At 37.0% G+C, this 26,307-nt stretch overlaps 1 protein-coding gene across 1 annotated transcript in view; it reads left to right on the forward strand.

Annotated features, from left to right (window-relative positions):
* LOC139693664 (uncharacterized) overlaps window positions 1-19,016 on the forward strand; it is a 52,059-nt gene extending 33,043 nt beyond the window's left edge. Inside the window, exons 2-6 of the mRNA XM_071591902.1 lie at window positions 2,710-2,915; window positions 3,301-3,436; window positions 6,989-7,122; window positions 10,074-10,464; window positions 18,160-19,016. Coding sequence (XP_071448003.1) covers window positions 2,710-2,915; window positions 3,301-3,436; window positions 6,989-7,122; window positions 10,074-10,464; window positions 18,160-18,416 — 1,124 coding nt within the window. The 3' untranslated portion in view covers window positions 18,417-19,016. The remainder of the gene's footprint in view (window positions 1-2,709; window positions 2,916-3,300; window positions 3,437-6,988; window positions 7,123-10,073; window positions 10,465-18,159) is intronic.
* Window positions 19,017-26,307: the final 7,291 nt, after the last annotated feature.

Here is a 26,307-nt window from a genome sequence, read left to right on the forward strand (position 1 = left end):
AATATGAAATATATTTCCAAAAAATATTTTTTTTCCTTTTTTAACAACTGGATTATATTTTTAAATGTGAGAGCATTATATCAGGTTATTAGAGAGTTATGCAGCTATTATTTAACATTGAGGTAAAGGTCCCTCCTGAGATTAAAATGACGGTGACATTGAAGAAATCATTTTTTATGTATTCCTATTTAAACAAAGTTGTATGTGCATTCATATTACTCTGTGTACTAATCGGGTAAAAAAGAGGAAAAAGTAATGCTACGTTATATATAGATAAATGCACCGAAGATAAATTTATTATAAAATATTTTAATGTGTTAAATATGTTGTAATATAAATATAACATGAATATAAATAAAAATTAAGATATATATATAATTTATATAAAATATGTTATAATATATGTTAATATGTAAAAAAAGGTTAATATTTTAAACATATTAATACCAAATGAGAAATAATCTTCATAGTTCAAATTTTTGATGGCATTTCCTTAATAATTGATTCTTGGTTCTATAAACATGGGTGGCATAATTAAGAATTTGTACTATGAAGTATTACATAAAAGTTTAACACGTGTAAGCGATACAAAACATTTTTAGTTTTCCATATATCCCATCTTTAGGACGCCATAAAAATTTCAGGCTTCTAAAATTAAAAACTATTAACTGAATAAAGGCATATACGAGGGTCATCCGGAAAGTAGTACCCGTTCGTGCCGCATGAAGTGCTGACGACGCGAGTAGCCGCTGGACGAGGTCAGATAGCTTCAGTGGCTTGTCTGCCTTCTCTGAGCCAAGTTGCGTGACGCTAGCATTGCCTGTGTTGTTTCTGTGATTGTTTACAATGTTTAAAAAAATTGAGAACGCCGCCAGTTGTGAAGTGAGGGCAGTGATTAAATTCCTCAATGCAAGAAACGTTCGCCCATGTGATATTCATCGCCAATTAAAGGAGGTGTATGGAGACAATGTAATGGACGAGTCGTCTGTTCGGCGGTGGTGTCGCAACTTCAACATGGGGAGGGGGAACACACACGACGATGAGCGTTCGGAGAGACCGTCTGTCATTACAGACCAACTGGTGAGCTCAGTTGACGAATTCGTGAGGAACGATCGGCGCGTCACAATTGATGACATCTGTGAGCATTTTCCCAATGTTTCTCGAACAATTGTTCATGAAATTGTTAAACACCATCTGCATTATGCAAAAATTTGTGCAAGATGGGTCCCTCGCGTATCTCAATGAGCTGGCGGCGAAGGACTATGCAGCAGGAATACAGAAACTTGTCACACGTTATGACAAATGCCTTAATTTGCTTGGAGATTATGTTGAGAAGTAGTTTAAAGTATCCTCTTTCAAATAAAATTTTTTATGTTTGTTAATATTTACTTTTGTGTCTTTATTTCACGAACGGGTACTACTTTCCGGATGGCCCTCGTACTTTCGTTACCTAATATCGTGAATTAATACGATTGAATCACGCTTTCTCCTGCGCTAAAATTTGCATGCATTCAGACTCCGCGGCCTCATTTGGTTCTAAAATAAGAAGTTTCAGTCATCGAAGTTAAAAGAGTAAAGACCAATGTAATCCGAATGGGTTTGCAAAGGAGAGAGTGTGTGGGATAAGATGGTGGAGAAACGGAATTTGAGAGAGAACGACGGGAGGAGAGTGAGGGTTTGAAAAAGGTGAAGCGATACAGACGGGCCTGGTTTGAGAAGAGAGTAAAGACCATGAATTTTCAATGACATGAGCATGGAGCGGGGAGAGTCTGGTGTCAGAAGATCGAGGAAGGAAGAGAGATGGCGAGCGAAGGTTTCGTGCTGGACGGAGGAGGTGAAGTGGTGGAAAGAGTGTCAGGTCTGGGATGTTGGATGAAACGGGGAGGTTCGAGCGCGTTGTGCCTATATCCGAAGTAATACGGGGGTACGGAGTGGGAGAATGCTTTTGAGTTCGCAGAAACTCTGCATTGGCGTTCTAGAATGGGAATTATGCTCGGCACGCTTGTGGGCATAAATTCCATTTACATCCATGATTTTGCGTTCTCATTGTCGGTTTCACGATGCTGGAGATACAACAGAACGCTCAAAGCACAAGTGAGTTTTAAATAATTAAACAGAAGAAAGGTGGAAAGAGCTCTTAATGGTGCAATTGATTCACGCGAAGTGAATATTTTTACCTGTTTTACTGAAAATACCAGCTGGTCATAGTTTAAACTTTTAATTTTTTTTCATTTGAAAGGCATGTGACCAGAATCCAGAGATAAATGACATATATTAGAAGCATATTAACGAGTAATAATGTATTCATAAGTGCCCTTATGCATGTAAGCACTTTAGTAAAATCACTCTTCATAATTGATAATGAAATCGTTTTTATGTCCTGTTGGTTAGGTAACCTTATTTCTAGCTGGTTAACACAAGTAGAAATTACTGGGACTACTTCACATTTAAGAACGAATAAACTTTATTGGAAAGAGAATTTTCAGCAATTTTTTCTAATTTTTTTGTGGCTATTGTAGTATTGTAAAATTTATGTTTTATAATATTGCGTCATTTTGGGTTGGAGAGTTTCCATGAAAGACAGAAAATACTTGAACTGTTAATTTTCCTTAAGTTTTCTTTGAATGTTGCTGTCGTCAAAAAATTAAGGCGAATATAATTGTGTATTCACCTTATTTGTGATCAGGATTATTTTAATTTTCATTTCAGTTGCTCTAGGCTTGCGGCTGACCAAGGTGTCAATCCCAACTTATCGAATACGCGGAGAGATGGCTCTCCTTGAGTGTGGGCACGAGCTGGAAGGCGATGGCCTGTACAGCGTCAAGTGGTATAAGGACAACGAGGAGTTTTACCGATACGTTCCCAGAGCACTCCCTCGTCAACACTCGTACAAATTGGAAGGAGTACGAGTGGATGTGAGTATATGCAGTGCCATTTGATAGCATAAACAAGAGAGCACGTATGACGTTTGATAATATGAAACTTATCACGAGAAAAATGTTTCCTTACAAATCTATAAAAGAGTAACCCAATGAGTAATTCAAAAATTTTTATAGCTCGATGTAATATTGAAGAGGCATGAAATTATCTTTTTTCAACTACTTTTACGTAGTGAAATTTGTTGGTCAAGGGATACTTGCTTGTAAACTATCAGTGAATGTGGGGAAAATGCCTCTTTACGACGGATGTCTGTGGAGTAATGTGGGGCTTTTCTAAGACCCCTTTTGAATGTCGTGAGTGTGTCATTGGTTAATTTTTCATTGATTGTTTCTTTCGTCGTCAACCCACCCTCTTGAGCAGCACCATCTATCGGACAGCATGAAAGTGTTCCTCCGCAGCGTGACCCTCAGGTCAAGCGGCGTGTATCGATGTGAGGTGTCGGCAGAGGCGCCCTCCTTCTCATCGGCCAGCGGTGAAGGGAGGATGGAAGTTGTATGTGAGTGCTCGTGATTGCAATTTTTTCTTTATAGCTGCCTCAAAAGTTGAGTTGGTTCAAGGAAGTTTAAACGACAGTATGTAATTCTTGTGAAAAGTTTTTTTTTCAATCCATTACAGACATTCTGATTAGAGTATCCAGGCTTTCTATTCTTGTGGCTAATTCTTCAACCCGGTAAACCAAATAAATGTCTCGCATATGAGTACCTCTTTGGTAATGACTTACGAGTCCGGTATTGTGGTGTTAAAATGAACCAAATGAAAATTCGAGTGTTTCAATGGGGTCCAAGGTACACTAACAAGGAGAGATGTTTCGAAGGAAAAAGAAAACTGAAATAATGTCACAACCCGTAATGTTTATGCTTTCAATTGGGTTTAATTTTAGGTAAATAACATATATTATATGGAATGGATTTGTATCCATTTTTTCACTGATTTTTTACACTGACTTTACTAATGCGGGTTATCTCCATGAGATAGGTAAAAACATGTTGAAAATTTGGTAGGATGAATATGTTATTTCAATGTAATATTTCATAAATAATCCTGTATTTGTCACTGTTATTATTTAGGTACTCTAAATGCAGGAATTTACAAACGCATACCACTCAAATAATTCATAAACATCTTGATGATGCTTTTAAGTCAAACGAAAAATATACAATTTTTTAGTCGTGGAGCCCAAATGTTAAAATACATCGTGTTCAGTCCATTTTATCTTAACAATTGCTGCTCATTTTGTACGGGATTAAAATATGTTCAGATACAAACAAGGAAATTATTCCTCTCAGATTCCAGTTTTTCTATGAGTTGTTAATTTATGGCGGGACTAACCGTAAGTCAGTCTGGCGTAGCCAATTGGGAGTTAGAGTATTAGGGTTCAGCTGCGTCGTAATATATTTTTCTCTTTGCACAGCCGCTCGTGCTAGTAGTACCCCTCTTTGCGTGATAAGGATGGGATGATTCAAAGTTTTAACTTTAGAAAAGCACGAGGTAATGCACAAGTTTGATATTTCCTCAAATTCGTATCTTTACATTAAAAGGTGGCACCATGTATCATGCAATATTTTACGGTCTCTTTTGTACACTCCTTTGTATTTTATATTTAGCAAGAATAATCATCGATAATTTTCTCTCTATTTATACAACCAACTCTATTAAAAACTTTTACAGCTACAAGTACGTACTTCATTGTCTTTAATGCTCATATCAAGACATATAAGCGTGAAAGTCTCTATTTTCTCATGATTTTTGATAACCCTTTTTTGTTGCGGTTTTAACCAATCATTAATTACTTTTTTGTAAGATTAAAAGCTTTAACCATGTCACGGTATAAATCAAAGAGATTTTCACCAATGGTTTATTTGTCTGGAGTTGAATCCAAATTGAACTGCGAGAACTTTCAACTGACTTCGGTTGATGAGACGTGTACCAATGCAATGACGCGATTGATGACATTAAAGCCATGATTAGGTTTTCAAGGGCCGAAATATTGACAGAGTATACCTCTCTTAATTGCATTTCCATGAGATAATGATTATGTCTATTTAACCGTATTGTTTTGTCAAGTTTTTTGATGAAAAAATTATTCTCTTTGATTATGGCTGGATTATTTTTGAAAAATCAACAACAAAAATAAGAAAAAGATAAAATTACCTACGATGACATGTTATTATAATTCTATTCATATTATATCCTCTGTTAGCAATGAAATAAACTCATCAGTATCGTGGGCTTAAGGTTTCATCTCTGGAAATCCTAAATGCAATCCATATCTTAGATTGATAGTTACGGGGTGGTCACGGTGTAAGCAAAAAGGTTTCTTGGACATCACCTAGGAAAGAAAGAGGATCGAAGGGATGTAAGAATCAATCGTTGGGAAAGAATTTGAAAGGAGCACTCTGAAAGCGTACGGTCGCTTACTTTTCTTCCAGTGGAGGGATGGTTACGAATAATAGGCGGTTGGGCATGGTGGAGTGACATGTTTATGACACTTTGATTAATGAGTTCCATCCGAACCGAAAAGATAGATGCTGTTCGGTGTAGTCATAGCTGTTCCCACATGCTATAACATATGCTTTGAACACATTCTTTAGTCATCCTTGTGCTATCTTCAGTGGACACCCCTATTGTTGACAACGAAATTAAAATTTTACCCATTACTCAGAATATCCCCTCTAACTACCCAATCAAGAAAATCCCTTGTATAGCATTGCATGAAATTTTAATATGGAAAAGCTAGAGAACAATTCATCCTTTCTCTGATTTCATAAAAATCCTAATGTGAAGACGAAATTATGAGGCACGCTTTTACCCCAGTAATGTGCTCATACCCATATCATCACACGGAGTTGTCGCCAATTTTTTTAATACTGCACACATTAAAATATTCTCATGTATTGAATCAAAAACTTAAAACTAAAATTTTTCAGAGTATTTTAGAAAATAGATGTATATTTTTCATGTGCATTTATGTTATATCTTTCATTTTGAAGTAACCCAGTGTTTAAAAATGGCGATGAAAGCTTCAACAATGCGTTTCCTTTATCAGAGGGAATTATTTCTTTCAGGGCAATTTTGGACTGTGATAGATTTATTCACGTATATTTCAAAGCAGTAACAAAACAAAGTGAATGCCGGCGTACATGCTCTTTGTACACGCCCATGGGCCGGGAATGAGTTGAAGAGTTTATGCACTTGCATTATGTCACAAACCGAGGCCAGTGGGCGTCAGAGAACAGAATAAAGTTGAAAGCTGGATGCTGCATAGTACTGTGGCGTCAGTCTGTCTATACATTTTAGGCAGGTAATTAATAGTCAACTATTTAAGTCGTATGCCTTGCCTTGTACTGTGGCCTTCAAAAATAAAATACCACACGTAAGGCTTGGCGCAAATGTAAACTATTTTGTTTTGTATAGGAACTCGGAACGCTGAGTACATCAGTGTTCGCTTACACTATGTCAACGCTGCTTATTCTTGCAGCAACTGATCCTAAAACTACTTAACTCTACATTTACCCGTGATGTTCGGGGACCTGATACGTTTTTTTTATATCCTTATAAGAGGTTTGGAATCATGAAGTACAATAATAATGAAAAGCAAGCGATACATTTATAATTTGCACAAATAACCAGCCTTATTTCTTACCACGTTTGAATAGTGGTAATAGTAGTTTTATGGGGTCAATTCTTTGAAAGGCTATAATATATTAAATTACTTTATTAAGTATATTGCGAAGGAATTTTGGTAAATGGTGATTTAATTCCATATGCACTTATTGAGTTACGTATTACTGTTAAATAGTTGGTATCATGGATGAAAGACTGGTTTCAGATTCCATATAGAGAATGGACAACACATGTTGGTTTATAATAATATGAGAATGCGGTTCTATAGGCTCGGATGTCTGACCAAATATTGTACTATTCACTATTTCTACCAAATAAAATTAGCGTGAAGTAATTATTGATGCGTGATGTAGGCATCTTATTCACTCCTTTCTTTCCCTTCTGTTCTCATTTACACGCGTCATCCTTCGTTGGTCCCTAGAAGTCCCACCTAAAGAACCCCCCAAAATCACGGGTGGAAAGAATACATATGACATGGAAGACTGGGTAGATTTGAACTGCACCGCAGGGAAGTCACACCCAGCAGCTGCTCTCCGATGGTTTATCAATGACTATCCGGTAAGTGTTTTTGAAAAAAATTCTCCTCGCTCATTTTATCTTATATATATCCGATTAATAAGTGTGATAAATGTAATTTTAAATGTACGCATATATTTATATATTTCTGCATACATATATTTATATATGTATATATTTATATATATATATATATATATATATATATATATATATATATATATATATATATATATATACATACGAGTGTGTGTATATATACGAGTATTTTTTTCAGAGCCAGACACACTTGGTTTGACGTGCCGATGGTTCTCATCCGTCCCCACTTACCTTGCTATCTTACAAAACCAATTCTGCTATGGAAATCTAAGGCATAGTCGTGTTACATTTGGCGGACTATGTTTTAAGTATTTCGCAGGCCTTATCGTGGCTAGTATTATTGGTACCATGAAATACCAATTACTGTTTGAATCTGAGTCCTCCATAATTATAAGATAAGTGATGCAACTATCTTATGGGTATATGTCGGAGTCATATACGCTAACAAAGAACCATCTTTAGTGATTTCCATATCACCTTATGTACGTTTAAGTCTGTCCGAAAGTCATAGTTTCTCTAAAAATACATTAACACAAATATTGTGTACGAAGCCATTTCAACAAGATACGTTTCCTTCTCCTCAAAGTCAATACATAATATTACCTCATATCAACATTTCAGCATAGTTATAAAAATATTTTAATGAATTATTATTAAAAATTCATTATTTATATGTGGATTATTATATTTTTACATGCTATAATTGTAAAATACTAGGTTTTAAATAATTCTTATCAGGATTTAATATTTATTATAGCCGTTCACTTTTTATAGAAAAATGGATTACTTATACGATTGAGTATCATAAAATGTTTAAATAAAAATAAATACTTACTTATATATAGCATTTATGTGGGGCCATATGGCTTTCAAATATTTTTGAGCTACACGGGACGCATAATTACATGTAAAATCCTTATTGGAGAGTCCCACGGTCGTTATTATACATACATGGTAGAAAAATTATTTTTAAGTAGTTAACCATTCAGGTGCTGAGTGAATTAGAAATTCAGTGTAACATGTATCGTATGAGATCAATATTAATAAAACAAAGGTTATGCGATTTTCTAAAAAGGAAAATGCTAAGTTAAACATTAAAATAGGAGGGCAAAAATAGAGCAGGCAGAACAGTTTACGTATCTCGGGAGTGTTTTGGACCAACACGGTCAAAGTAGTAGGGACGTAAGGAGAAGAATTGCGCTGGGCAACGAGGCTTTCACAACGAGGAAGGAGTTGATGACATGGACGTTGAGTAAGGATATTAAGAAAAGACTCGTAAAAACTTTGATATGGAGCGTAGCTATGTACGGCGCGGAAACGTGGTCATTGAATCAGGAGGACAGAAGTAGAATGGAGGCTTTTGAAATTAGGGTGTGGAGAAGAATGGAGAAGGTAAAATGGACAGAGAAGAAAACAAATGAGGAAGTACTTGGTATAGTGGGCGAAGAGAGGGGTTTGTTGGGAGAAATCCTATGGAGGCAGGAAAAGTGGATGAAGGGGGTATTGACCGGCAGTGGGATGTTGAAGACTGTAATCGAGGGGAGAAATTAGGGCAAACGAGGAAATGGAAGGAAAAGGATAGGGATGTTAGACGGGATGAAGGGAGGAAGAAAGTATGAAGTCAAAGATGTAGAAAGTAGTCAGAGATGAAGAGAGGCCTGATGTAGAGTAGGACGTTGTGTTTTGCTGGGGGTCACAAATTGTTGAATTAGTAATTATGTCCGTCCAAAAACCTTCCTTAACTGGTAGATTACCTAATAATAAATAATGACGATTCAGATAGGTTTTGGTTGAACACAGACTGGGCAATGATACTTTTATTTGCCTCTTCTATTGAAAGACAACCTGACATCCGACATTAAAATAAACCTTTCTTCAATTCTGCATACTTCTTTCATACCGTCCTTCATTTCTATTCTTTTTAAACCTCTTCCTCGGTCTCCTCCATCACACTCTTGGAAATGTCTATGTAAAAATGTCCTTCATTAAAAACTGTACCATAATAAGCAGGAAAAGGTAAACTCGTGTGTAACGGTATCTGTGTGAATGAGGTATTTAAGGGCGCAATCAAATACATAGTTAAATGATTACACGGAGTTAACAAGTAAAAATCATAACAGGTTAATTAAGTTTCTCTAGATGTAGATATTGGGCAATATTTAAAACTCATGGAAGCCCTATGCATTAATTTTGATGAATTAAGGCGCCAATATATCCGGAATCTCTAAATTCTAATATAATACTTGTTCATATTTTGTACGTTGTTTCCTTTAGATTTTGAATTGCCAAAATTATTTCGCAAATGCTACAAAATAGCAGTTTAACCTTGCGTTTGTGGAAACAAAATGTTAATAATTGAATCACCTTCATTTTTTCGTTTCAAATCGGCAAAAAGAAGAATCGCTTGTTTGAAACAATTCTTGCGAAAAATTGCTCTTTTCTGGTCCTGATGAAGAGCGTGATTTTATGTTCTCATAATTTGGTTGTGATTTGGAAATAGTAACACAATAACCGGTCATACGGACCCCAGCCAACCTTCGAAAATCTGACAAACTTGGATAAAATGAATTTTTTTTCTCTTAAATTAGCTTGAAAGCACCTGGCCAACCGTACGCTCTCATTACGGCCTGTTTCGGTCCAATTAAATTTTTATCCGTTCATGACGTGCATGTTTTCACTTCTTGCCTCCTTTCCTTTGCCGTTGACATCATCATCATCAACTTTTAGCTCCTCCACTTACACACCAATCACACCCGACTCCCTGATTCGTGCTCTGCAGTTTTTTTTCCCACTCCGTCCATCCGCCTCCCTCCCTCTCTATACCCTGCTTCCACCCAACTCTCGCTCTCCCTACTCAAACTCTTTTTTCCTTTCGTTTCGATTTCGGAATAAAGGCGAGCCCTAATTGGCTGATCCAACGAGATCCCATCCCGCACGGGACCCACGGTCTCATGAGTGCCGTCCTCGGCCTACGGTTCCGAGCCCGTCCGGAGCAGTTCCTGGAGCCGGGTCCGGGAGGCGGGGGAAGCGGCGAATCGGAGAGGGGCGGCCGGAGGAGGGAGGGTGGCAGCGGCGGCGCGAGCCCCTATCACAACTCCCGGATAATCCGGCTGCGTTGCGTGGCCACCATCTCTGCCCTCCTGTGGGAGGGCGACGGCAGCGTGGAGTCACGGCTGGAGTCCCGAGGAGTGGCGGTGGCGGCGGGCGAGGGGCGAAGGGAGGACGGTCCGGACGCCTCCCCCGCCCTCTCACCGGTGATAGACAGCAGGGAATCCTTTTTCATAGGTACGTTTTACTTCATGTGGCCAAGATAAAAAATGACAGAGAACGTGAGTGGTGGATGCCGAGAGGAGGCCGGTGAAATTTCGTTGAATCTAGTAGTTAATGATGCTGTAAAAATGTAAAGAACTTCTGCGTGAATCTGAATATCTTTTGTTACACAAAATTATAATCTATGTTATCTCCCTAACCTGAAGTAAAATTTAACTTTAATTTTTCTTGAAATTCTTTCCAATAAAATTATTTGAAAAGTTCTTCTTTTTAGACCTACTTCTATTCACTTTCAATTAATTTCCTAGTTATTAAAAATTAACATAACTATTTATAGCAATGGAAACCATACCCCCTTGATGCACATTTAGAAATTCGTTTTATTTTACATTTTTCGTCGATAAAATCCTAATTTTACAATTTTTCACTTGTTGATGCTATCATACTGGAGGATAATACTACTTTCACTGCATGGAATATATTATTAATAGAATTTTACATATTTCACTCTCTTGCATTTAAATAGAACAAACTTGGTCAATGAAATGACTTGTTTGGCGGCCAAAGTTATGTGTTGTGGCCAGAAAAAGTGGTGAATTACTTTTTATTTTCTTTCTTTATTTTGGTGTTCCTATTTTCATTCAGCATAGTGCAATTCCTTCTTGGTAGTGAAGCATTTTCCCTATTCACCTTTTCTTCAGGAATGCCATATTTTACAGTGAAAATTTGAGCGATTTTACGTAAATAGGTCGCATCTTGAATTTATTGGGAAAGAGAAGAGCATTCATATTGATAATTGTTATGTAGCTACAGTTGTGGGCCATTATCATTGAGATACCAAAAAAATATTGTTTAATACTCTTTAAGAGTTCCCTCTTATGCTCCGTCATATGCATGGTTATTTCGTTCAAAATTTCAATTTTATTGTCAATGACCATTATGCTCCAATATGAGTTTAATATTAGTTCTCAATATCTCTCATTACACATGCGAATATCATGGAACATTAGAATTTTTATTCATCTGTCAAAGAGCCTAAATTACTTTTGGCTATTTATGACAATAATTGTATTACTCATAACTATTTTACAATGGTGTCATAAATGTTAATGGCAAATTTCATTTCCTGGTTCGATGTTTGTACCATGAAAATAATGTTTAGCATTTACGTAACGAATATTATAATATCCTTAATAATATAGCTTATTAATAATGGTTTTAGAAGCTAAGTCCCAAAATGATTCAGAGTCTTATCCTTTCGTATAGGCATTGTGCATTGATTTGTTTTAAAAATGCTGCAGAAGCTTCAGGATAAAATACCCAATGGCACTTTGGCTGTGATCATTTGAATGGATTGTGCGGAATTAGGTGATCGTGGACTGATCATAACACTTCAGTGCCTAAAGGTTAAAAGGCAAAACCTCTCCTCTCCTTTACAAATATGTCTCTAAACGAATCCTAATTTAATATACGACAGAAGTGGATTCGTTATGTTTGCATTTGGATTATTTCGAAATACATAAGTACGTATGATTAGATGATTATAATTTAATGAATTTTGTCATCAAGCAGTTTTTCAAAATTTTTAATATTATTAACGTTACTTAAAGCTCCAATTTATTTGCGTAGGTATATGAGAGGAGAACACAAAAGAAGAGAATTAAGAGATGATCCATTGAAAGCGAGCGAAATTAAGCAAATTAAATGCCACACGTATTCAGTTTTCTTTATATTAATATAAATACTATTCACTGACATTTACCTTATATTTATCAGATAATTCATGGATGCATATATAAAATATAGGTTTAAGTTGACTCTTATTAATGAAATCAAAATATTTCCAATTTAATTGTTGTTTTGAAAATAATTCATAAGTAATCATTAAATATTGCCAACGCTCTATTATGTTACCAAAGTTTTGACTAATGTTTATTTAAACAAATATAGATTCCCAAATGTATTACACGCAATATTATCCAGAGGCAATAATTTTATTGCATACTTCAAGATACTACAGATATTATTCTCTCCGTTTTGACTCTATTTTCATATGAAATAGGGGAAAATAACATAAAAGGTAAACTAACGTCCCTTTCTATGGTTATTTTATGTGTATAGTTTTACATAGTCTACTTTTTATTTTTATCCCATTACTACGCATAAAAATCATTGTATTTACGGTCTCTCGTTATCTTCCTTTACTCTTTTTCCCTGTCAACAATTAGAGATTCAATTATAAGTATAAGAGGGATTTTCGTGAGGACAGTTATTTCAATTGAATTTATGATTGTAAAAATGAGTATTTCACTTCAACTTTTGTGCCAAAATAGTTTTCAGCTTATCGGATTCGTAGAATTTGCAGTCTTCCCGGGCTCCAATAAGCGCGAATCTTTGATATTTTGATAAAGTCTTATGTCTCATGGTTAATCCTAATTTGCAATGCAAAAGTTTATCATCTGTTTTCCCACTGATGGGGGACATCCTAATGTACGACGGAGGCATAAGTGAGAAAACAATTGAGAGCGTCACACAAAAGCTAATCCCCTCAAGATTGAGAAATTATGCAAATCTCAATTCCGAAGAGGTAGGAAGAATTGAAAGCGCCTTCCTAATTCCTCTTGCTCATAATTGTGTTCTGCTCGAAAGGGAAAGCTAGATAACGAGTGAGGAGGCTGTCGTTTGGGGGGGGGTAGGGGATTGATCGAAAGGGGCTGTACAATAATGGTGAGTGAAATGAGGGAGGGGAGTAAGAGAAGGAAGAGGGTGCGAGGAAGCATAAATGAGATACATTGAGAGATGCCTATTTCAACTGAGGTGATTGTCGACCGTTTCGTTATCGAGCGACGGAATTACGGTCTTCGTCACCTCTTAGGTCGCGACCCAGTCGTGCTTACTTGTGATTTCTCTCACCCTCACTGAGGTTGTGAGTAGTGAAAGAGTAAGCCTTCAATTATCTCTCCGGGTGCGCTTTCTCTGTTTCCCCAAATCTCTCTGCCTTTTCTTTCCACTCATCATCATTCTGCCTCAGCGCCATTCCTGCCATCAGGCAGCGCCGGAATGGGGACGGGAACTCTGTCTTTCTCCGTCCTCACCCCCACCCTGTTAACTTCTGTTAAGTCCAATATCAGGAAAATGTGAACACTGGGAAGAAGAATAAACCATTTTAGTCAACCGAGCATTTATGAACAAATTGATGGCGCTTTTGGAGAATTAAGTTTTCCATTTCGTTGCCACGATGACTCCTGGAAACCTTTGGCCTCTTCAGTCCCTTTTCAGAGCCTTCAGTCCGGTTACCTCAGGCTCGGTCAGGGAGCGAACATTTATCTCTTAGCAACTATGTACCCTGGTATATTCTCACGATAGACATTTAGTGGCTTCAGTGATAAACTCTTACCCTCCTCCCTCCTAACATCACTATTTTTCTTACAATCGTATAGATTTTCAATGTTATCTTGAGAACCTACATGTATATTCAAAATGGACAATTCTTAACCTCACGCCTTCTCAAAATTCCTTTAAATCCTCCCCTTGTACCTTTCATTCAAGATTCACTGTGTCTTTCTTCTTTCACTAATTTATTAATCGTTTATCAAAGCTCTGGGCCTCATATCTCGGAAATTTATCTAAACTCTTTGGACTCTCTTGATACTCCTTGCCAATGAAAGCCCTTTACGAATCGCACTTGAACATAATATTGCTGTTAAACAAAACATGTTCTGTTATCTAACGTTGATCCCTCCAAATCAATCTGAAATAATATTATTGAGCAGTTTTAGGAAAATGTCCTATTTCAGATTATCATTACCGAGTTGCCAGTATGTAATGAATATTTAATGGAAGGTACACAAAATGAATTCATTAAAATACCATGCAGTACAAACACCGATTAACGGTGACAATATAAACGCGTGTGGACAACGCATCATTTCTATTAAATATTCTTATATATATATAAATATATATATATATATATATATATATATATATATATATATATATATATATATATATATATATATATATATATATATATATATATATATATATATAAATATATATATATATATATATATATATATATATATATATATAAATATAAATAAATAAATATATATATATATATATGTACAGATTACAGCAATGTCATTTAATCAACACGTAAAGTAACTTAGTATTCATTGTAGCATTGTTTATCTTAGATACTTGGCAGATATCTTGCAAGGATGGTACCATTAGGAATGTTATTCTTTTAGACATCTTTTATTCCAGTATTTTTTTTAATTCTTAGTATTATAAAAATATCTAACATAATGCACTTGATAACTATTAAAAAATTTATTTCTCATAATATGAATTAGAGTTTGCTTTTATTAAAACATGTGGTTTCTTCAGTTTCTCTGGTTTATACTCAGTAGTCCTCAGTCACTCCTTGCCAATGAAAGCCCTTTACGAATCGCACTTGAACATAATATTGCTGTTAAACAAAACATGTTCTGTTATCTAACGTTGATCCCTCCAAATCAATCTGAAATAATATTATTGAGCAGTTTTAGGAAAATGTCGTATTTCAGATTATCATTACCGAGTTGCCAGTATGTAATGAATATTTAACGGAAGGTACACAAAATGAATTCATTAAAATACCATGCAGTACAAACACCGATTAACGGTGACAATATAAACGCGTGTGGACAACGCATCATTTCTATTAAATATTCTTATATATATATAAATATATATATATATATAAATAAATATATATATATATAATTATATAAATATATATATATATAAATATATATATATATATATATATATATGTACAGATTACGGCAATGTCATTTAATCAACACGTAAAGTAACTTAGTATTCATTGTAGCATTGTTTATCTTAGATACTTGGCAGATATCTTGCAAGGATGGTACCATTAGGAATGTTATTCTTTTAGACACATCTTTTATTCCAGTATTTTTTTTAATTCTTAATATTATAAAAATACCTAACATAATGCACTTGATAACTATTAAAAAATTTATTTCTCATAATATGAATTAGAGTTTGCTTTTATTAAAACATGTGGTTTCTTCAGTTTCTCTGGTTTATACTCAGTAGGCGCCACGAGATATTAAATAGAAATCGTGAACTTGACCTAAAAACTATTTAAGATGAAAGAAAAGCATCGTTTCAGTCATTACTTTTTAAAGTACAGTAGATGTCTTTAAAACCACGATAGAGCTCGCCCACGGATAAGGCCTCTAATGCATTATAGATGGGCGGACTTTTTCCTGTCCTCTGCCACCAGCGTTGTCCCCCAAAAAGTATATTACCATAAATTTGTATTGGTTGTATGGGATGACCCAGAGGAATCACTTTGGATTTAAATATTAGAGTCTGACCGCTAACCAGATGATCTATCAACTGTATTATCACGCTAATTCATAAAAAATGTGTATATACATATGTGTGTGTGTGTATATATACGAGGGTCATCCGGAAAGTAGTACCCGTTCGTGCCGCATGAAGTGCTGACGACGCGAGTAGCCGCTGGACGAGGTCAGATAGCTTCAGTGGCTTGTCTGCCTTCTCTGAGCCAAGTTGCGTGACGCTAGCATTGCCTGTGTTGTTTCTGTGATTGTTTACAATGTTTAAAAAAATTGAGAACGCCGCCAGTTGTGAAGTGAGGGCAGTGATTAAATTCCTCAATGCAAGAAACGTTCGCCCATGTGATATTCATCGCCAATTAAAGGAGGTGTATGGAGACAATGTAATGGACGAGTCGTCTGTTCGGCGGTGGTGTCGCAACTTCAACATGGGGAGGGGGAACACACACGACGATGAGCGTTCGGAGAGACCGTCTGTCATTACAGACCAACTGGTGAGCTCAGTTGACGAATTCGTGAGGAACGATCGGCGCGTCACAATTGATGACATCTGTGAGCATTTTCCCAATGTTTCTCGAACAATTGTTCATGAAATTGTTAAACACCATCTGCATTATGCAAAAATTTGTGCAAGATGGGTCCCTCGCGTATCTCAATGAGCTGGCGGCGAAGGACTATGCAGCAGGAATACAGAAACTTGTCACACGTTATGACAAATGCCTTAATTTGCTTGGAGATTATGTTGAGAAGTAGTTTAAAGTATCCTCTTTCAAATAAAATTTTTTATGTTTGTTAATATTTACTTTTGTGTCTTTATTTCACGAACGGGTACTACTTTCCGGATGACCCTCGTGTGTGTATATATATATATATATATGCTTTCGTAGACGTAACTCGGAAGTGCCGAATAGTACATTACACAGTAACAAACAATATAGAAACACAAAAAAAGAGTTCACTCACACGTTATTTCTTGATAATTTCGACGGAATTCTACTCCGTCTTCATCGGGATATGAATTAATGGCAATAGTAACTTACTTCTCTATCTTCCGATGAAGACGGAGTAGAATTCCGTCGAAATTATCAAGAAATAACGTGTGAGTGATCTCTTTTTTTGTGTTTCTATATATATATATATATATATATATATATATATATATATATATATATATATATATATATATAGAATTACTCCATTCAGAGTAATTTTAGGAACCAACTGCAATTAGAAGCTTTACTTTATATAGTTTTGCCTTTCTCATCTCTGTTTGGCATGACAATAATTATCCTACACATGCTGCCTTGAATGTCCATTAAATTTTTTATGAATAGAAATTTAATTAAGAAGCGATTATTGTACTAAAAAACCACTATTGTAATGTTTATTTGTCACCAGCAGGTTTATATTCTCTTTTACTGTATAGGTATTAAATTCGTTAATCAGGCAGAACTTTAAAGAGCCTACATGTTCTATAGGACTCTATCAATGAAGATTCATATTGATGGAGTAATAGAGTATATGCATGCTTTTTTAATGTAACTATCTTAAGGTCCCTTAAATACTTCTTTGGATCCCTTGCCATTGCCTCCGCCACGTATTTTCACTGCATAGTCCCGCTAAAATTTAATATAAGCAATAACAATTATTAGATTTTCACTCACTCTCATGTTCCAATCTTAAAATGTCCTAGAGTATGCCTACAAGGGAGCAGCTAAGACGGTCAGTTTCATCCCGCGATGGGAAACGGGTCTCCGTGCATCTGCCTAAGTAAATACGTCGGCCCACGCCGAGCGAGCACATCACCAACCTCTTCCCCCAACTCCACCCACCCTCCCACCCACATACTCTTTTTCTATTTCGACATCTGCCATTTTTCAGCAAGATCATGATTTTGAAACGTGCATTCCTCGAGCTCCCGTCCCTTTATTTTCGCTCAGACTCTCCCTCGCCCCATTCCCTCGAAAAAAGAAAAGAAAAAATAAACTAAATAAAAGACACTCCAACTACGACCAAAAAAAAGTACACCACTTTTTCATGCCGTAATGCATCTGTTATTTACGTATATGTGCATGGGTATTATGTATATTTTTCATTTGTTTTACTCTCACGACTTGGTGAGCACATTTCCTCCCTTGCCCTGTCCATCTCCCCCTTCTGTCAGTCCCCCTCATCTCCCCTACCTTCTCCTACTCGTCTTTGAATGCTTCAACTCTGTTCCTCCGTTCCTTTCCTCCCCCTCACTCGCTGTGTCTGTCTCTTGCCCTCCCCATCTTTCTAACGCAAACCACCCCCTCCACTCGGTGCCTCTTCTTTTATTTTCCAGTCCGCGCAGCTGCCTCGGCCTTCGTCTCCTCACCCTCGCTCACCCTCTTGCTGGCATCACTCTCGGCACTCGCCTCTTCGCAGCTCATCCCGTCGTTGTTTCTTGTATCAGTGCCCTTCTTCGTGTCACCGGGGCACCACTCCGAGGAGCGCATGAGCGCGGCGGCCTCAACCAACCCCATCTTCCCCTCCGCTCCCTCCTCCGCCCCATCTCCCGCGGCGGATGACAACGCCGCCTCCTCTGCCGCCACTTCATAGCATCGCGGAGAGCGTCATCCAGCGTGGACACTCCCAGGAAGGCAGCGGCGGATTCACCGCCATTCACAACCAACATCACCACCACAACCACAGCCTCCGATACCATTGCCGTCACCAACGCGATCGTTGTCTTCGCAATCATTGTCACCAAACCGGGTGGTTAGGTGTGAAGGATGGACGTCGGCGGGGAAGAAGACCCGGAAAATTGGCGAACCTTTTGGGGGAGCATATTAATTTTGAGCATGCTGTCTTGGTCGTGAGCGAAGGAATGCAGCCCCTCTATTCACGAGGCGGGTAGCCTGGCCCTCTCGTCTTCTTTTCCTTCAATGGTAAAGCAGTGGGATGGGGGGATGTGGGGCGGGGTGCCCATATTGGTGAGAGGTGGTTGTTGCTTTTTGTGTCCTGCTCCTTTCTGGACCCAAGTTCAATTGTATCAATTAACTCCCCTCTCGCTCCGGACCGAATTGGATCGTGTCGTTGATACTGAGGAGGGTTTTTCAGTTTTGGGAAATGATAGAGTCCGCAGTTTGTTAAACGAAAAAGTAATTAAATGCATGCAATATTGTACATAAGTGTAAGTGCATCTATAAATATATATATATATATATATATATATGAATGTGTATATATATATATATATATATGAATGTGTATATATATATATATATATATATATATATATATATATATATATATAAATATATATATATATATATATATATATATATATATATATATATATATATATATATATATATATATATATATATTTATATATATATATATATTTATATATATCACTGCGGACATAACGATAATCGTCGCTCCCCAAAAAGTATTTCCATGTCTGTATCAGCGGAAGCTATATATGACGAGGGGGAAATTTGTCAACGCCCTTGTTAATTGAAAGTGAGGGAGCCTCGTGGAGAGCCTCCCATCTAAATCAGGGAAGGGGAAGGCAAGAACTTTATGGACACGGGTTGGTCTGGGATTGAATGCATTGCCCTCCTCTTGGAAACTTATTGACGGCCCAAGTGAGAAAAATAAACAATGACTCCTCCCTGAAATGGGAATGGGGAACGAATGGAGAGGGAAATGGAAGACATTTTCATTAGAGAAATAGGAAAATAATACAAAAAAATTGTTATGAGGCTAAAAACAAAAGGACAGTTACCGTCTCGCAAAGATTTTTAATTTGTATAGTGCTAATTTGAGCATAGATGCATATCAATGACGAGGGAGGAGTGTCCGTGGATGGGCAGGGTACGAGAGAGAGGGGAAAATGAGCCAAGAAATTCTTGAGTGCCCTTTCACTAATTATCGGTTGGAGGCCCTAATTCGGCTGTAATAACGTCAATCACTTATGATTTAAATACGAATTGTTGCCACGGGTAGGCGAATTTGGCAATGAATTATTACTAATTGCTTCTTTTTTAAGTGAGAAGAAATCAATACTGCCTGAAAATAATACAACCCTTTGCATTTCTCCAACTGATGACGGAGCTTATCTGGAAAGTCATCGCATTTTGAAGCAATGGAGAATTGAAATTCACCTTTAAAACTGCATTACTTAGGTACTTGAAATCTATTTGTCCACTCTAATTGAAAACACTTTTTCATTTGTGAAATCTATCATTTCATGTAACATGATACAATTGAATATTAAAACGATGAAATATTTATGCTCAATCTAGTTCCTTCTATACCATTCCCATATTCTATGTGGATGTGTGCATAAACAATTCATAACCCTATAAAACCCATAATGCTATACAATTTTAGTTCTAGTTGTCACCCACCAAAAACTAAAACCAAATAATTCAAAACACGAGTCGAGATAATCGTACATTTAAATATTCATATAAACTCTTATAATTTTATATCTTGCATAAGTAATTTTATTTTCACTGTATTCAATGCCGTCAATCTTCAATTCCATCTGTTGCAAAGTAAAATCGGTACTCCTTCGATGAGAAAATATCCTGAGGGATATGTTTTATTGAAAGGTACTGGTGTGTGAAACGTAATGATATATGTTTGGTTTTGTAATATTTTGTGCCATATAGCTGTAATAATTTCCCTTTCCATGATGATTACTATAATTTAGTTATCTATCTTTTAAGGTAGGTTATGTTATACTGAATAATAGGAGTGTTATCAACCACACATCGTGAAATAAAAACATGAATATATTTTTTCCTTAGTCTACTTAGCATATCGACTAAGCATGTTAAAAATCGAACGATAACGCGAAATTATTCAGAATTCAAATTCGAAGCATTTACCGCAAAAATGTAAAGCTTTCCCAAATACATTTACTGAACCTGTAAACAAAGAGGAATCACTGAAAATCACGAATAGTTCATATGAGAGATTTTTATGCTAATTTTACTAACACGCATTAGGTCTTCACAAATATTTCTTAGAAAAAACGTGGCATATAAATGACGCCGGAAATTATGTCTGTGAAAGCCGTCTTTTCATTAAAACAATGATCTCATCTTCTTTTATAAAATATATTTTATTGAAGTATCTTTATGGCCTCCTTATTTTTTTCAGTACTCTGAGTTTCTAAACTTTAATTTAAAGGTTTTTCGGAAGTAGTGAACTTTAATAAAGTCAACGAGCTGGCGTGATGAACTGAACATTTACAGAGTATAAGAGTCGATAATATTGGCCATAATTAAAAAATAAATGCTTACGGACACAAGAATGAAACTGCTTTAATAAACACAATTTTGTATCCAAAATATTAAATCGATTTGACCCTTATTAAATTCACACCTGCTGAAATGTTTTCTAAGGATTTTAGGAATTTTATTTTTCACTTTACGGAAAAATGAAATTTCGGCATCAATTTTTTGCAGGTGGTCCGAGTTTTATTTTTTAAAATATTCTTTGCGGATAATGCGAGCGGCTAGCTTTAGGGAGGGTGAAAATAGATTTTGAATAAAGAAATGATAACTCTGATAATGATAGCCATGGTGTTTTATTTGCACAATCCGCTTGATGATGGATTAAAATAGCTCCTACGCCGGTGCTCGGCTTTTCTTGCTACACGCATAAATCTACTACACTCGCAGTCTTCATGCGAAATTGGGAAAAATAAATAACTGTCACGGTAGACTCAAAAAAAGATAAAGAAACTCCACTCCTTGTTGACAATAAGTTACTGCCCTCGACACTCCCAGAATCCCCTTCTCCCCACTCGCAGATCCCTCCCCCTTCCGGATAAAAGGCTGCGAGCACTCCATTCTAATCGAATTGGAAAGGGATTTTCTGGAAGGAAAAGAAAGATGGAGGGGATGGGGGTTGGTTGCTGTGCCCATCCCACCGTCTCGTCACGAACACATGTGTTGCTGCGGTGAGAGGAGTGATTTTCGGGGGAGGATTTGGGGGGAAGAAAGGGAGGTTTGTGTGTATTGGGAGTGGGTTCCGGGGCACTCCGGTTGTGGAAGAGAGTGGTTTCGAGGCGGGGGCCTGGAGGAGGGGTAGAGGGCGGCAAAAATCCCGTTGACGCCCAAAAAATCAAACTTCCCACCAATTTCTCCCCCGTTCCACACTCCTCATATTCCTCCACGTTCTTATTCTTTTCAACCCCCTCGATGGAAAAATCCCCCTCTTTCTTTTTGTCTTTTCTTTTAGATTGTTTTCATTGCTCCCCATCCCATTTCTAGTTCTTTTTCCTTCTTTCCTCTGCTTATTTCCTCTTCATGGGTTAAATGGAAGAAGGGGTCATTTGGTCTCAATTTTGCCCAAATAAAGACCTCTATCTATCTATCTTATGGAACCGCGTTACCGGCCGCCGCGCCGTCTCCTTGGGAGTAATTTGGCCGGAAATGAGCGGTCGACGGGATGAACTACAATCTTTAATCACGTGGCCGTCTCCCAATTTTCGTAGATCAGAGATGTTTTCACAATTAACGAAGACTTATGGTTTCTTATAATGAGTGAACGTTAACTACAGCAGCTCCTCGTATTTTTGAAATCAAGTTTGAAGTCTTTATTTCACTTCTAGTTGCAGCAGTTGAAATTGATAGCAATTCCATTTCTCTACGAGTGCCATATTTCTTTTTCTTATTGATTAAAATTCATTTATATGATCCTTTTTGTTAATGAATGATATTGTTGATTTCGCGTTTATACGAGGGTCATCCGGAAAGTAGTACCCGTTCGTGAAATAAAGAGACAAAAGTAAATATTAACAAACATAAAAAATTTTATTTGAAAGAGGATACTTTAAACTACTTCTCAACATAATCTCCAAGCAAATTAAGGCATTTGTCATAACGTGTGACAAGTTTCTGTATTCCTGCTGCATAGTCCTTCGCCGCCAGCTCATTGAGATACGCTAGGGACCCATCTTGCACAAATTTTTGCATAATGCAGATGGTGTTTAACAATTTCATGAACAATTGTTCGAGAAACATTGGGAAAATGCTCACAGATGTCATCAATTGTGACGCGCCGATCGTTCCTCACGAATTCGTCAACTGAGCTCACCAGTTGGTCTGTAATGACAGACGGTCTCTCCGAACGCTCATCGTCGTGTGTGTTCCCCCTCCCCATGTTGAAGTTGCGACACCACCGCCGAACAGACGACTCGTCCATTACATTGTCTCCATACACCTCCTTTAATTGGCGATGAATATCACATGGGCGAACGTTTCTTGCATTGAGGAATTTAATCACTGCCCTCACTTCACAACTGGCGGCGTCCTCAATTTTTTTAAACATTGTAAACAATCACAGAAACAACACAGGCAATGCTAGCGTCACGCAACTTGGCTCAGAGAAGGCAGACAAGCCACTGAAGCTATCTGACCTCGTCCAGCGGCTACTCGCGTCGTCAGCACTTCATGCGGCACGAACGGGTACTACTTTACTATTAACGGCTACTACTCTAATATTAGAAAGTGTTTTCATGCCTTAGTGCAATCAGTACAACGGCAGGAAAGCAAATAGTTCGCTTCCCTAATTTGTTTTGTTTCTAAAAAATCTGAGGCAAATCTGCAACAATTTCCATAAACTAATGCAAAGATATTGTTGAATTGGGTATTTAAGAGGAATATTTTTTTAAATTCAGATAATACTTTGAAGACATTTAGTCTTAACCCAGAGAGTTTTTAGGCGATGATTTCAAGGTACTGTAAATTCTTTAAACTTCTTATTTAGACTTAAATGTCCTCAGGATCAAATTTCATGCATGCAGTAGTAAAGTAAACATAATTATTTTATTCATTTATCTTCTCTCATAATTTTTAATAATAAAATACTAGTAATAATATTTTTGGATAATATTTTATTATCAAAACACTGCTTTAAATAATTTTTAAGTTGTTGACCCTTTTGTCATCGCTATTTCAATGAATATCTCGCGTTTCCTTCCTAGGGTAGAATATATCAGTCTTGTGTGTGTAATGTACACTATATTTTATGAGGGAGTGGGCCATTATACATTAAATTCTAGTTATATCGTTTTATTTCTGTATTCTCAATTAATTTCCAATTGCAGGTGTATACATTTTAATTTCGCTTAAAATGAATTTACAAAATATGACTTTTGTTTTTCATAAAATGTTTGATTAGGACGAGCTCTTTTAAAAAAATTGTGATTTATTAGTCTCTTTCAAGGGATTTATAATTCAATTATGATTCAATCATAACAGTATATTTTGGGCTAGTAATGTTACCATGATCAAAACTTAGCTTATCTTAAAATAGGTTTATCATATGTAAAAACCTTCATATGCATTATAATTTTCAAATTCGGAAATAAAATATTTTTTCAAATTTAAAGTACAATGTGGTAGCCCATTGAACATTTTAATTTTAATCTTAATCTCAAGAATTAACCATGGTGGAAAACTGTGCGGACGTTTGTCAAGTCATGTATCTAATGTAGTTTTGCATGGAAAATTATGCATCATAATTCTAGATCATTCTGGAGTTGAAGCAATTTTAATGAGTTACTTATAGGCATAAATAGTACCACGTTTTGCCCAAGAAACATTCTGTGATAACAACTACATTTGCGTGACGAAAAACTTTATATAGTTATTCCATCTAAAAATATACTATTTTCAGCGTCATCAAACCATCATTTTAACTTGTCAACAGTCAACTTTGTTGAATCTTTCCATATGTACTATTTTTGAGCATTAAACGCCACTTCCGTAGGATGACGGCCTTAGGTTCCTAGGATGGAATCCCTTTTTTGTTAAAAGGGCATATATTAAAAGTAGGTAATATTTTAAAAATATTAGAGCGTTTAATTAAAAGCTTAATTTTACTATTTAAAATTAAAGCACTTTCAGTATGGGCAGGAGGAGTTATACTATTGTTTTATGAGCCTAAGTCGTTTTTGTTTCCATCTCCTTCACTCTTTGAATAACCACTGCTCAAAATATCTTAAATGAAGAAGACGAATTCCTTCCAGGGTAATATTTTCGTCCCATTGTTTACCAGAAATTTCAATCCGCGTAGAATCCTCATTTTTCTCATATCCCTGGAGACATTCGACTTCCTTTTAGCGGTTCATGCCCAAGTGAAGCGTAACCACAAACTTTTAATTTAAACGCTGATTATGAGATCCGTCATGAACCACCCGGAGCACCTCGTCTTTATATATTTCTTTTAAACCCCACGCCGCCATCTCACTTGTATTTTAGCCAATCCAATTGCCATGATTCTTCCTAAATGATTAATAAAGTGGTTTATCCTCGACGATTAATCAACATAAACACATCCTTCTCATAACTCACTGTCCTTAGCAGCACACAACGTGGGGCCCTTCTTCTTCAATCAACTCCATTATCAATCCCACCACTCTCTCCTCTTCCTACACTCCCTTCTGCTGCTCCTCACAGGGCCTCTTCCACTCGCACTCTCCCTACTTCTTCTTATCCTTCTTTTTGGTTTCCCCTCTCACCATTGTGCCCTCCCTTCACTTCCGTCAAAAAGAAAATAATCCCTTTCCACCTCCACGCCCTTCCCCCACATCCCCCCAACTTCTCCTCGCCCACCTCCTCCCCATTCACTTTTATCTCTCCCCTCCTCATTGTTTACCTTTCTTCCTACCCCTCCTTCCCAGTTTCCCATCCCCACCCCCCTTCCACTTGCGGGACTACCGTTTGTTTCCGCAGCCATACATCTTTGCTTAACCCACATCACCCCCTCCTCCTTTTTTCCTCGCGCCCTCCCCCTAACATTCTCTCTCCCCATACCTCCCACCTTATATCCCGCCTAGAATTTTCGTTCATTCATTTCTTCCAAATTACTCTCCCAAATCCCCTTTTTCATTCACGCTCCGCTCTCATGTTCCTCTCTTCATCGCCTTCCCTTGACCTCTCGCGATTATTATCCTCTCTAATGTTCTCTTCCCTATCCGACTACCGCCTACTGGTTCCCGGCTCGTCCCCTTCTTTCGTTTATTTTCCCGTGCGTAACCTGTGCTGAAAAAACATGAGTCGGATGGCGGGCATTCATGCCGGCCATTGAGTCGATTTCTCTCAACACTTCCGTCCATCCGATTGGTGACGCTTCATTCAAACGAAAAGAGATAATTTGCCTACCACGTTTGATTGGTCTTTTCCACCCTCCGCCTCGAAGGGTTTATCACGTTCAATCAACTCACGATAGCTAATTTACGAACTTCACTTTGTATGTGGAAAGGGTAAGTCTTATAAATGGTACATTGGCTCAAAGTAGTACTAGTAGTTATAACTTGAAGCAAATGACCTTTGTACCATTACAGATAGGCGGTCAATTTGGTGGGGTAGGAACTTCAGGGAAGGGTGGAGAGAAATCTGGCATCACACTTAGCCTACTCTTTCCAAAAGAATCCAAGGTATTTTCAGCTCAACGCATCTGACAGACGGTATCATTCACT

This window comes from Hetaerina americana, unplaced genomic scaffold (assembly GCF_022747635.1).
Source record: "Hetaerina americana unplaced genomic scaffold, ioHetAmer1.1.p SCAF_5, whole genome shotgun sequence".
NCBI classification, from domain to species: Eukaryota; Metazoa; Arthropoda; class Insecta; order Odonata; family Calopterygidae; genus Hetaerina; species Hetaerina americana.